Below are 15,153 nucleotides of genomic sequence, written 5' to 3' on the forward strand. Positions count from 1 at the left end.
GTAAAGTTATTGAACTAAAGATATATTTTTAAAAAATGCTACTTTTTTTAATAAAATGGTTAAAAAAAACATATCAAGTCAATTTTTTTGGGAAAAAAACCTACAAAACAGGATATTAAATTTTTCTACACGAAAAAATTAGAGATAATTAAAAAAAAAAACTTTACTTCCAGAAACCACTTAGCATAAGAATTAAACTATTAAAATTACTCTTAAAAACATATGTGTATTTATGATAGAACTAAAAAGTAATTGAAATTATTTTGAACTAAGTTTTCAAACAGTATAATAATTGTTGCAAGAATAACAAGTAATAGTGAAAGAATAGAAGTAATGTAGTTATTCTTATATAACTAATTGAAATATTTATGCAAAACAGATGAAACCATTTGACATCCATTCATAGGGAGCTTTTCTCTAATCAAGAACATAGGTTTTAATGAATGAATACAGCATTTTAACAATAAAAAAATTAAGATATTTTCTTAAGTACACAAGTTAACTCTATTTCAAATGATTTCAGTATGTAACGAAAAAAAATCTTAGATTGCTTTTGTAATAAACAACTTTGAAATGCAAGAAAAAAAGAAAAAAAAAGCAATTAGTTAATTTTAAAATATATAAAAGAAGAATACAACTTGGTTATAAAATTAAAGAATTACTTAAGTCTGAAGAAAAGAAAACCTTTATAATCTGCGGTGACAACAAATAGTATAACGGCAAAAACAAAGTTTTTTTTATTGAAAGTTCAATTTTAGCAATTAAATGAAAAACGCAAAGAAGTAATAACTTTTAAGCTTTTATAGTATTAATTCAAAAACCAAAGATTTCTTCTTGAAATCGTGATCACAGTAGGCTAATTACTTCGAGACAATGGAATAAAGGCAAAGGAGCTAAGGCATTAATGAAGGCTTCCTCTTTGCCTGTATGGTTGTTTATTTTACGTAGCATTGAAAGCGTAAAGGGAAGTTTCAAGCTAGGTAAAATAAACAACCTAACAGAAACAATCTTAGGAAGTTCATATTGTGGTTAATAAGTAAGATTCAATACTTTAGACGTTGAGGAAAAAAGATGCACAAATATGCGGCAGTGTATAATCGCACCTCATTTTTATTTTACTTTTTTTTTGAACAGATAATTGGCGGAAAGTGCGTAGGGAATTAGAGCACTTAATTTTGTAAAGCAAAAAAAACTTTTTTTCTTCATAAAATCAATTTTCCCCGATTTTTTGTAATTTTTTCAAAATACCCTGATATTTCCCTGACTTTTCCCTGATTAATAAAGTTCCCTGACTTTTCCCTGATCTGTCGCCACCCTGTATATGTGCCCACCTGAAGCCTGTTTTTAAAGAAGTAAAGAAAGTTGTTCCCAATTTACGGAAAGTGCACTTTCTGAGTGATGGTCCTAGTACACAGTATAGGAATAAGATGTTCTACTTGGCCGCAAATTTAATTGCAAAAGACCTGAAAGTTGAAAGCCTCCGTTGGCATTATTCCGAGAAAGGCCACGGGAAAGGGGCACCTGATGGAATTGGTGGGTATATAAAAAGGTTAGCTGATACTATTGTGATGTGAGTCATGGAAAAGACATTCAAAATATTGATGCTCTTATATCAGCATTGAAAGAAAGACGCAGCACCATAGATATTCACAGAATTGATTCTGAAGATATCGACGAGCTAGATAAACAACTCCCTAATAACATACAAACTTTCCGAGGTACTCTAAAAGTACATGAAATTACATGGAGCAAAAACAACAAAGCAATTATTCAAGCAAGACGGCTTTCCTGTATACAATGCACAGCTGAACAAATCTGCAATCATTATGGAATTGGAAACATCAAGATTGAGGATCCAACACTTGCAATTCGGACGCCATTAAAAGTGAGTGATGTATATTCCTCTGATGAAGAAAACAGCATGGAACAATTTGGGACTATCACACATAACAGCTACATTGTTGTTCGATTTGCATCAGAGAAGCATCATATTGAACATTATGTTGGCATGGTGGAAAGAGTTGAGGAAGACTTGACGGTAAATTTTATGCGAAAATCAACTGGAGCTGGAAAATTTGTTTTTCCAGAAAAAACGAATGTGGAAACAGTTGATAAAAATGCTGTGGTTAAAGTTTTAAAGCAGCCGGAAATAAATAATCGTAAACAGTACATCTTTAAAGAAAACTTGGAAAAATTTAAAAACATGCATTAACTTTATACTATTTTTTCTGAAAGAACTTATCATCCATTATGATTTGTATTCTATTGAAATTTTTGTCTGTTGCTTTACTTTATGTGAATACTGTTGTTTACTTTGATTTTAATTTTCAACTGTGTAATAGCAGTAAGATAATACATTTATTTCATTCATTATATAAATTTCTTTTATTATCTATATTATGCCTTTATTGCAGTCTATTATGACTTATCTATGTAATAAATTGTCACATCTGTATAGCAAGTGTCACGTCTGTGGACCTGGTTTTCACGTCTGTGGACTCGGTTGTCACATCCGTAAACACAACTTTTTTTTAAATTTAAAAAACTTAAAATATTTGCTTGCTTGATCTGAACCACTATAATAGCATTATTACTTTAGGATAGATCTAACTAAATCTTAAGTATTTAACATATTAGGAGAAATTTTATTTTTTTAAAAATCAGCAGTAAAATTCCTGCTTTTTCTGAGAATGACCCATTAACCAACACTTTGCTATTACATTTCAACTTCAGTGAAAATTATAGTTTCTTCTATCAAGATGAGATACAGTCGGCTCATTAGGTCTCGAAATCGTGCACAATATACACACGGCCATAGCATATTTCATATATCAAAATGAAAAAAAAACTGTGCCAATAGTTGTAGTATCAGATTACATGCAGCACGACAAATACGCAGTAGCTGTATTTAATGAAAAAATCATAGAGAAAATTCAATGTGACTATCCTGAATTGTTTATTTCAAGACTTATATACAAATCAGATGGAACTGGACAACACTTTAAGCAAAAATATTCAATCTGCATCGCCATGTTCCAAAACTTCCCCATTGTTGAATGGCATTTCTCTGCAACCAGTCATGGTAAAGGACCTATTGATGGACTTGGTGGCACGGTGAAGAGAAGGGTCAAAGAAGCCACCCTCTCCAGGAAAATTGATCCACATTCTGCAGAAGAATTTTTTCTCTGTGCACAAGATATTTGCCCAAGCGTCACATTGTTATATATTTCTGACAACAACATAAAGGGAGAAATAACTAAACTCAATGATATTTGCTCTCCAAACGGAAAAGAAATATTTTTGATTCCCGATACTCAGAAATCCCACTGTTTCATTAAAGTAAAGAAATACATACTTAAATTTTCAAATGTTTCCTTGAACTCCAAAAAATTTTGTACAGTTGATTTAACCAATGGACATGTAGATACAGAAAAAGATGGAGATGTAGATGTGGAAAAAGATGTAGATGTAGATATAGAAGAAGAAGCAGATGAAACAGAATTTGATGTCGGCGGCTGGGTTTTAGTACCATTTGCAGGAAAGAAAAGTGTCAAATATTTTGTGGGACAGATATTAAGCAAAGATTTGTTTTCGATAAAAGTGAAATTTCTGCAATGTAAAGGAAGTTACTTCACGTGGCCTGTCAATGAAGATTTGTCAGACATTGACATTGAAGAAGGTATTAAAAAATTACCGGAACCTAACTTTGACCGGCGGTTACATATCACTTTTCCCACTTATGATTTTACCATGTATGCAATGGCTTAACTTTAATTTACTATATATACAGTGACTAAGCTTCCATTTACAAGATTTAAAGTTACTTAAATTTGTTCAGTATCCATTGTTGTTATAAAATTTACATACTGTAGTGTAAGTCACAAAATTAATGTAGTGTAGGTCACGCACAAAAATGCTAATAAATATTTTTCTTTAATAGTTAAAAATTTGTTTGTATTCAATTTTATAGCTTTAAACCTTGTATTAAAAGAATACACTGACAGAATGTTAAATTACTGCACCAGTGAAGAAGAAAATTGAATTTAGAATGGTATCTAAAACTTGACTTCCTTTCCTGTAGTGTAAGTCACATCATGACAATTTTATGATTTTTTGGTAAAATACAAAATGTAAAAAAGTTTTTGTATATTGCTAAAAATACTACATGTTCAGAGGTAAACTGACACATACAATAAGATTTTTTGATTAAATGAAAATTGATTATTAACTATGCAAACAATACTTGTTAAATTGTCAATTGTAGTGTAAGTCACGCATGGAAATGACCGTAAGAAAAAATAAGAAAATGGTTTGAAGAAGTGTACTCTTGGCAGAAAATATTAATATTCTTGAAGATCCACATTGGGTTTTTAATACCGATGAAACTCCCTTTATCACCTAAGAGTAGGCTTATATTAGCCACTAAAGGTGAAAGCGTTTCTGATGTAGCTGCCTGTTCTGACAAAGAAAACTAAATAGCACAACACTGGTAATAGTAAATGCCACTGGGGAAATTGCACCCTTTCAACAATATTTAAATACCACACACTTCCAAGGCAGTAGTGAAACCTGCACCTTTTCAATGGGGTATAGGAATCTCCAATTCAGGTTGGATGACTGGTAAGACATTTTTTTAATATATTGCCAATGTCTTTCCCCCATACTTAATAGAAAAGAAAATTCCTCTCCCAGTTATCCTCTTTCTATTCTAGATGAGCATAAATCTCATGTAACTATACATCTGAGTGATTTTTGCAGAGAGACTAACATAATAGTCTTTGCCCAAATTTTGCCTTTACCCAAATGCAACACATATTTTGCAACCCTTGGATGTTGCAGTCTTTGGCTCATTAAAAAGTCAAATGGAAGACAATTGGTAAGAAATAGAGGATCGAAAAAGATGAAGAAGGCATTTGTGAAACATGGGATACAATATCACTTTATGTGCATCCCTAAACCTTACATTAACAAATTTAAACTTGATACTCCAGATTCAGATGATGAAGATTATAATTTCTTGTGCATGGAATGCAGATAAAGATCAGGACAGTGATAAGTGAACTACTTTCTTTATCTTAATAATGTCTTCATGACCAATGACAATTGGATGGTCACAAACAGCACATGGAGAGGCCATAACTAGCACAAAATGGGCATAACTGGTGAAAAATTTCTATTTTCTTTCTTTTTTAAATTTTCAATACATTATTAACATAACTAGTTTCCATTTGTGAAAATCTAAAGGCCAAATAAACTTGTTTTAAAATGGTATTGTTTCCATTTGTGAAAATCTAAAGGCCAATTAAACTTGCTTTAAAATGGTATATCTTGTAATTCTTTGTATTAATAATTGCAACTGTCACATTTTTTTATTTAGAGAATTTTTCTGTAAGTGGCTATATTTGGTACATCCACCTTATACAAATATGCATACCATTTACAACCATTGAATATTTTAATAATAGAGTTATTTTACTCAAAAGTTTTGGGACTCAAAACTTTTCATCAAAAGACCCAATTTCTCTCATTAATGGGTCTGTAGGACACAGGTGAAGGGTAGTTCAGCACGAACAATCGTTGGCAGGTTCATTCATGGGAAGGGCATTATTTTTCCCCTGAAGTTAAGTATAATAATAACTCATTTAAATTAGGGATGCACCGGATAGTGATTTTGCCGGATACCGGATATCCGATGCCCCCTTACCTGCCGGTTTCGGATATCCGGCATTTCGATTGCATTGCATGTTCGCATATTTTTCTACACCGTTTCAAAACAATAAATCAAATTTGTTCCACATATCATTTCTTTAAAAACATGTTAAGTACATTCAAATGTACTTTTTTAGAGCCTCTATATTTTAATTTAGGAATTGTGCTATATATAAAATGAAACATTAAAATATTGTTTTATTTCGACAGATTTTTTCGAAAGAGATAAACTTTCGGCAAAAATTAATTCTGTATGTAATGTACACATGGTTTACACTTTTAATTATTCATAGTTGAAATCTTAAAGGTCGTATAATGAGTCGTATTTATTATTAGATTTGCATGACATATAGAAAAATTTTTAAACTTCATCATAAAGTAATACATTTTCTTGTTTCCAATTTAGAAACAACAAAAAATAAAACTTTGCTTTGAAATCATTTTTATTACAGATAATACACATGTAAAATTTTTCTAACATACAAGTTAAAAAAGAAAATATTTAAACAGGGCCAGTTTGACTCAAAAAATAAATAAATAAACTTAAATAATCAACTCAAAATTTTACTTTAATTCCAGAAATAAAGGTACATTTTCTCTAAAGATGCAAAATAGCATCTTAAATACAGGGGTGCCCCCCCCCCTAAGAGCAAGGGCCCATCCCCTAAAAACCATAAATACCCCCCAAATAGAAAAATCCTCCTAAAAAAGAGAAAATACCCCCCCCCCTAGGTGGGCAACCCAGTTAACAAATTAATAAACTTATGCTAAAATAATCAACTGAAAATTTTACTTTAATTCCAGAAAACAAAGATTCACTCTCTCTAAAGATGCAAATTAGCATCTTAAATTCAGGGATACATAATAGAAAAAAATGACAAGACTAGAAATTAAAACTGAAAAAAAAAATAAAATAAAAAGCTCTCTCCGTTTTTTCTTTATTTATATTTTTAGTTCATACAGAGATTATTTGAAGCCTGAGAATTCAAATTTCACTTGCCCGATCTGCCACCCTCCCTTCTCCTTCCTCTAAAATGTGTCATGCTTTCAATAAAATGAATTGTACGTTCGTTCTGAGATTTTTTTTTTTTTTTTGCGGATGGTTTTTTTTTTCCAGGTAGATTTCAACTCATTTTTACGGAAGTGAAATAACTTTAAAAAAGGGGAGAAAACTTTTACGGATAACTAAAAATGGAAAAAATACAAATGCAACACAAAATTTTGGATATAAATGAATGCAATCAAAGGATTTTAGCATGTGAAGAAATATACAAGCAAATATAATTTCGAAAATAGTTCGTTTGTACAACTGCGTGCGCTGGGTGCAAGCATCAACTACGTCATTGGTCACTACATAATGGTTTCTTGATGGTTCTTCATCCTTTTAGTACAGGGTGGCGACAGGAACTGTGAAAAAAAGTTCCCTGACTTTTCCCTGATTTCCCTGATTAAGTTCACCAAATTTCCCTGATTTACGTTACCAATGATAATGGTTTTCTTTCTTTGCTTTACTTGAAATCCCTTGTATGTTTGTATAAAATGCAGTGTTTTAAACGTTTTAAGTTATGTAAAGTTGTAGAACTAAAGAGAAAATTACAAAAAAAAAAAAACTTTACTTCCAGAAACAACTTAGCATAAGAATTTAAGAAACTATTAAAATTACTTTTAAAAACATGTGTATTTATGATAGTTCAAAATAATTTCAATTACTTTAGAATAACAAGTAATAGTGAAAGAATAGAATTAATGTAATTATTCTTATATAACTAATTGACATATTTATGCAAAACAGATGAAACCATTTGACAACCATTCATAGGGAGCTTTTCTCTAATCAAGGACATAGGTTTTAATGAATGAATACAGCATTTTTAACAATTAAAAAATAAAGATATTTTCTTAAGTACACAAGTTAACTATTTCAAATGATTTCAGTATGTAACGAGAAAAAATCTTAGATTGCTTTTGTAACAAACAACTTTGAAATGCAAGGGGGAAAAAAGGAAAAAAAAAAAACAATTACTTAATTTCAAAATATATAAAAGAAGAATACAACTTGGTTATAAAATTAAAGAATCACTAAAGTCTGAAGAAAAGAAAACCTTTATAATCTGCGGTGACAACAAATAGTATAACAGCAAAAAACAAAGCTTTTTTAATTGAAAGTTCAATTTTAGCAATGAAATTAAAAACGCGAAGAAGTAATAACTTTTAAGCTTTTATAGTATTAATTCAAAAACCAAATATTTCTTCTTGAAATGTGATTATAGTACGCTAATTACTTCGAGACAATGGAATAAAGGCAAAGGAGCTAAGGCATAATTGAAGGCTTCCTCTTTGCCTGTATGGTTGCTTATTTTACGTAGCATTGAAAGCGTAAAAAGAAATTTCAAGCTAGGTAAAATAAACAGCCTAACAGACACAAAAGCAATCTTAAGAAGTTCATCCTGTCGTTAATAAATAAGATTCAATACTTTGACGTTGAGGAAAAAAGATGCACAAATATGCGGCAGTGTATAAGGGGCTGTGCACATATAACGTTATCATTTTAGGGGGGGGAGGGGGTAAAGCCAAATGATATCGTATGATATCGAGAGGGGGAGGGGGGGTTTTAAGTTTGATAACGTTATCACTTTTTTAAATTTTCGTATAATATTGCAATTTTCGTATTTTTCGTGCAATATTCGCGAGTTTATTTCTAATTTAAGGCACAAAACACATACAGTAACGATTGATTGAAATAACACCAGAAATATCACACCTGCACTCCAGAGCCAAATCCTCCTCCCCCACGGTTATTCCGAGAATTCGCCTGGGATACATCTTTTTGTTCTATCGACCAAGGTCGCCCAATGTCACCTTTGTTCCATTCCCTCGCTTTTTTTTTCTACCTATTGACCAATGAAGTTATGCGAATTGCGAACTGATAAGGAATGAAGACGGCAACTTGTGGAGTCACACTCATCGATGCAATCGTTCTTGTTGTGTGAAGACGTTTTCTAAATCTCTTGAAATGGATAAAAATAAAATGTTTTTAGAACTACATAAAAGCATTCAAACTGCAAATCCAGATAAAACAAAACAAGTTTGTCAGAGAGAGGCAACCATATTTTGGAATGCTCACAAGTTTGATCCAGAATTCAACACTGTTTTACAGAGAAAGCTTGAAGAATTGAACAAAATTGCAAAGAAAAAGAGAGCAGGGCTTTTATCCTTTTGGACAAAGGTAAGTTTTTTCTAAAAATTTGATAATGCATGCGTTGGTATTAACATGGGGATGTAAACTATTGCGTCCACTCTACTCTAAAACCGTTTCACTAGAAAATTGGAGCATTATGGAGGAGATTTTTTTTCTTAGCGGGGAGAATTTTTAATTTAATTTTTTTTTTCAGTTTCCTTTCTTTTATACACATCTGCTTTTTTTTATCGTTTGGAATTATAGATGAATGTTATATTTTTTTAGTTTCTTTTTTGACCATGGTTGATTATTCTATTTTTGATTTTACATTTTTTTTGAAGTTTTTTTTTATTAGAGAATATTTATTTTTTTAGTTATGATTTTATATTTTTTTTTTTTTTTTTTTTTGTCATTTCCAATGAACTTCTGTTTTTTTTGTTTTCCTTAGCAGACAGGAAGATCTTTTTTTCATCAGAACATTTTTTCTAATGAAATCGAAACTGAATCGTGTTTGCTTTAGAAAAATGATTATTTTTCTTTTATTCTGCATTCTTATATACGTTAGAAATTTGTTAAATGTAAATTGTACTTTTCGTTTTTATTTAGTCCCCTTTACAACTGCGGAACAGGCTAGTCATCCTTTTAAAATAAAAATATCAAAACAAAAGTTAGAACTTATCAAAGATTAGCATAGTGATTTTGATTGTTGGTTTTGAATTGCAGTTTCTGAATATTTGATAAAATGGATTTCTGACTTTTCTTACACTTGTCAGATTTTTCTTTATTAGGATCACGTAGTGTATACTAAGATCGTAATGTTAGTACGGACGTACGGACGTTTCTTCGCACGATAACTCTCGAACCGATGCGAATTTTCGAATGGAATTTTTTTAATCGATTGGTATTCTTAATATCTCGGTCAAGGGTTTATTATAATTCTTTTTAGTGAATGTAATATTTTGTTTGAAAATATAACATTCACTCCAAAGGCGCTCACTAAACAACATTTATTTTTACACAGGTACCTTCAACGGAGAAGAAAGCACAGATTGCAGCGTCAACAGCTATGAATGACAGTACCAGTTCTGGAAGTAGCGAAATAACGAATTCGAAACCCGAACCTGAAGTTATTCCGAAAGATTCATCTGAGAAGCCCATCAACAATGCCCGAGAAGCACCAGCACAAAAGACACTGATTTCAAAAATTGCCCTAGCGAAAGATCGGCTTTTCTTGATTTTGCGTCAAAGGGATGTTGGGCTCGCTGAAGTGAGCCACTCTGATATTCAAAAGGCCAGAGATGATGTGAAAAATCTAGAAAAGCAATTAAAACGGCTAATAAATGTAGCTGAAGCCAATAGGAAAGCGCGAGAAAAAAAGAGAAAACTTTTTGAGGCATTGGAAGAGAAATATCCTGAAGATAATATGAAGTTAGTTAAGAAAATAGGGAGACCAGCTCTGGAAAATGACCAACCAGAGATTTTGAAAGTGATTTGTGAACTGGCGAAGCAGGGAGCTGGTGCAGATGGACGACGACGTTGTGAAGCCCTTAATTCATGTATGACATTAGACGACTTGCACAACGAACTGAAGGAAAATCACGGATTAATGCTAAGTAGAACAGCTACTTACTTGCGATTACTGCCGCGAAATTATTCTACAGTCGAAGGAAAGCGCCATGTTACTACTGTGCCGGTCCGTTTATGCCAACCACAAAACAATCAAAGAAGAGCTCACGCAGACAGCGAGTTTTGTAAAATGACAATCAATCACCTGAAAGAATTATCCGCAACGTTAACCAGTCAAGATGTTGTCTTTCTGTCAGTTGATGATAAATGTAGGGTACCAATTGGCATTACAGCTGCTAAAAATCAAAGCCCATTGATAATGCACTTAGACTATCGTGTTCGACTTCCAGACCATGATTTTGTGAAAGCAGCTAGACACAAACTAATACCAAGTGTTTATGCCGGACTAGTAATTAAAGATGGTAAACCATGCGATCCGACAAGAGTATCATATTCCGGTCCAACTTATATAGCGATTCGCTCTGCTAAACACGATTCTTCAACTGCTGAAACTCATGCATTTGACTTAGACAATGTGATGACTCTGCCAGAATTTTCAAAATTAGTTCGAAGGGAAGATTCTACTGTAAAACCAGTATTAATCATCACAAGTGATGGTGGCCCCGACGAAAATCCTCGGTATGAAAAAGTACAGCTTGCCGCAATTGAGACTTTTAAAAAGTTTGATTTGGATGCCGTATTCCTAGCCACAAATGCCCCTGGTCGTTCGGCCTACAATGCAGTAGAGAGGCGAATGGCACCCCTTAGCCGCCAACTCTCAGGTTTAGTTTTGCCACATGATCACTTCGGAAATCACTTGGATTCGAGTGGTAAGACTGTTGATGTCGAGAAAGAGAAGAAAAACTTCGAAGCAGCTGCAAATGTGCTCTCTGAAGTATGGAATTCAACAGTAATTGATGACTACCCTGTAGTAGCAAAGTATCAGGCACCTGGAAGTGAACGTATAAGTTCAGAAGTTTGTCAGAGTTGGAAAAGAACACATATGAGATGTTCCACATATTTGTGTCAAATAGTAAAATGTGACGATCGATCGTGCTGTACACCAAAACGATCAAATATTGGTTCAATCTTAAAGAACCATTTCTTGCCAGTTCCTGTTCCAGTCAGTGAGGGATTGACCATTCAAAAGGGAGGAGCATATCTTCCTTTGTGTGCCGCGCAATTGATGCAGGATGCTGCCAAGCTGAAGCAGACATCTTCAAATGTTAGTGAAATTGCATATGATTTGTTCTTGCCATCAATAAACGACGAAATCTTGAAAAAACGCATTTGTGTGAAGTGTGATATATATCATTGCACCTTAAAGGCTTTAAAAGATCATTCAAAAGTATGCGGAAAAGCCATGATCATTGAGAAAATGAAACCAAAGCGTATTGCTGCTCGCAGGCGGACAGAACTTTTGGCTTGTTTTAGGGATGATGATGATCTACAGTGGATTGATAAAGATGAGTGTGATTGCAGTGCAGATTTGAAAAGTGATCTTCCAAACATTTCAGACGAGATACCTATAATAGAACTAATGGAACCAACATGGGAAGAATTGTGACATTATTTCATTATTCATCACTGTATTCCACTTAATTTTTGTTCATTTTTCCTTATCTTAATTATTGTAAATTCTTAAATTTCCTTTTTTAAATGTCAATTTATACGTGATAAAATAATTATAACAAATACATTTTTTAATTTATCACATATTAGTCGTAATATTAAAATTATTCTATTTTTAATACCTTTGTTAATTATACCTCGATTTTATAAAAACATTACTGATAATTATGGTATTGATATTGACTGTACACAAATAATTTTATAAATTAATGGGTGGGATATAGAATTAAAAACTTAATTTTTTTGTACCTGATAACGATATCATAGAGTGAGGGGGGGGGGGTCGTGTAATGATAACGTTTGATATCGTAGGGGAGGGGGGGGGTCAAAAATATGTGAAAAATTGATAACGTTATATGTGCACAGCCCCTAATCGCACCTCATTAATTTTATTTTTATTATTATTTTTTTTTCTTAAACAGATAATTCGGCGGAAAATGCGTAGGGAATTAAGAGTACTTAATTTTGTAAAGCAAAAAAAAAAAATTTTTCCTCAAAAAATCAATTTTCCCTGATTTTTTGTTATTTTTTCAGAATTCCCTGATCTCCCTGATCTGTCGCCACCCTGTAGTATCACTGAAAACGGAAGTTTCTACACCGTACTACTCTAAACATTGCTTTGTTTCAGTGCAACTATTCCGCATTTTTCATTAGTTTCTTTCATTCTTCGTTTTAATGTTCATGAGATATAATGGCACCAAAGCGTGCATTATTAAATTATTAATACACTGTAACTACATTATTGTTTTATTTACATGTCTCTCTCCCATTGACCATTAATTTTGTACATCGTAACAGAGTTTTATGTTGAATAATACAGCTTTTTTATGCAAGAAACGGTAATATATAGTTAAGAAATGGTTCAAAATAGTGTGAGAGGTGTTTACAAATGCCTAAAATTTTTTAGTGTGTTTCTAAAAATTCGAATTTATACATTTTTCTACTACGCTAAATTTCAACTTACGCGAGAGGAGTAGTGGAATGCATTCCTCCCGCAAATCGGAACTTGACTGTATTTTAATTTTCAACACGGCCGCTCCTCGAACTTCAAGTGCTTTGATATGAACCATTTCAATGTCGACTTTTCACTTCAGCGTGTTAAAGCAAAGAGAGTGAGAGAGGGAGGAAGAAATTATTGGCAACATACCGTCAGCAGATTCACGAAGGAGAGGGGGGGGGACGCGGGGAGATGCCAGAAGCTAGGTTTGAAGAGGAATGGTCGTTTTTGAAGCAGCAATTAAAAGAGAAAGCATCATCAAAAAGTTTACGAAGCAGTGAAAGCTTTAACTGGAATTTTTGCAAAAGTAAATTCAAAATTAAACCCTCATTTCGTACCAGATAACCCCACATCAACCCCGTATATCTAAAAATGTTAACATTTTTACCGGATAACTGCCCGGATATCCTGCAAAAAACTGTCGGATATCCGGATCCGGAGTGGCTTGCCGGATCGGATACCTCATAGTTCCGGATAGTTAAAAAATCAGCCGGATAGGCCGGATACCGGATAGTTACCGGATATCCGGTGCATCCCTAATTTAAATACGAAAAGTAACCAGAAAAAAAGTGTCAAGTGTTCAAAACTATGTAAAGTCAACTGCTATTTTTTGAAAAAAAAAAAAAAGAAATGCAGCTGAAAATAAAATTTTAATTTCACAAATTATTAAAAAAGTGATTAGTCAAAGATGATATATTTTCAAGCTCAAATAACAGTACATCATTTTTATTTTGCCTCAAAACACCAAATATTTTTTTCAATTTCTTTTATGTTATTGGAGTCACAAGGTGACAATACAGCAAAAAAAAAATGATTTTGAGCAATGGTTTTTCTTCGGGTCTAAAGCGGCTAGTTCAAAAGAAAGTTCAAACACAGAAAAAAAATTAGAGCAAAATAAACTGCTCTACTTGAGAAAATTGGCATTTTAAGTGAATAGCTATCACCGCACACATGCTTTATATACCAGTATACAGAAGATTATGTGGCAATTAGAATTATAGTTCAAAGATGATAACTAAAGAAAAACTTAAACTCTTTTAGATACTTAAAACCAGTCGTAAAAAAAACTATGATGGTTACGGACATTGCATAGTGAAAAGTCACGTGCCAAATATACTATCTTATATTTATCATAGTCAAGGACGAATTACGTAAGATTCTTGAAAGAGTTTATTGATTTCGTAAGAGAAGGAAATCAAGAATGTCTATTGAGCCAAAAATAACATGATAATACAAGCCTTATAAATGTAACTGAGTGAAAAATAATCATATAAAATAGGGAAATCACTTTCATTACCTCGTCACCCCATTTCAAGCAATCATTTTGCCGGTTTTTCAGTTGACGATACAAATTAATAAACTGGATTACTCCATGTTTTCTCACATGATCAGAGTATTTTTCTGTTTCTTCCCAAGTCAATGGAGAGCCTATAGTAAGCAATCCCATTCGTAAGCTATTAAAGAAATACAAAAAATATTAAACGAAAACAACTTCCAAACGTAACTTTCTCGTTGAGGAAATTAGGCGCTTATTGACATAGGTTGTTGCCAACAGCTACTCCAGAAATACTATTGAAATTTCAAAAGCATGGAAGCTCGTGTTTTCGGAGTGGCCCTAAAACGGGAAAAATGAGGATGCCTCCAGTGAATGGAGGAATTTTCCAAAAGAGGACGTTGAGAGGCGAAAATCGTAGGAATTTTGAGCAGGCTCGGATCTGCGTACTTGCAAACCCTATGTCCTTAAGGGGCCCAAAGGCCCAAGAATTTTCTTAAAAAGTAGAAAAAAAAATAGCAAAGACTTATTTACGTTGCAAATATGCACTGCTGGCGCTGACCTCTGGGGAGAGGCCCTATCGATTTTGTTGCAGGAGGCCCGATAGATTTTGCTCAAAATTTATTGATCCGCGCCTGATTTTGAGTCACAAGAATTGTGAATAAACTGCAAACTAGGGAAACATTAAGATATCGGTCGGAGCGAGGCTGTTATAACATTGTTTGCGATTGTGCGTATCTAAAAACTGGCAAGTGCTTCCTCTAGGAGTATTCACATGTGAGTGTGTTGTTACATGAG

The 15,153-nt window shown here is 32.9% G+C and overlaps 1 protein-coding gene across 1 annotated transcript in view; it reads right to left on the reverse strand.

Moving 5' to 3' along the window:
• The window catches only part of LOC129230109 (glutamate--cysteine ligase catalytic subunit-like), an 83,811-nt gene extending 69,282 nt beyond the window's left edge, over positions 1-14,529 (reverse strand). The window contains exon 1 of the mRNA XM_054864512.1: positions 14,380-14,529. Coding sequence (XP_054720487.1) covers positions 14,380-14,529 — 150 coding nt within the window. The remainder of the gene's footprint in view (positions 1-14,379) is intronic.
• Positions 14,530-15,153: the final 624 nt, after the last annotated feature.

This window comes from Uloborus diversus, chromosome 9 (genome assembly GCF_026930045.1).
Source record: "Uloborus diversus isolate 005 chromosome 9, Udiv.v.3.1, whole genome shotgun sequence".
Classification (NCBI taxonomy): domain Eukaryota; kingdom Metazoa; phylum Arthropoda; class Arachnida; order Araneae; family Uloboridae; genus Uloborus; species Uloborus diversus.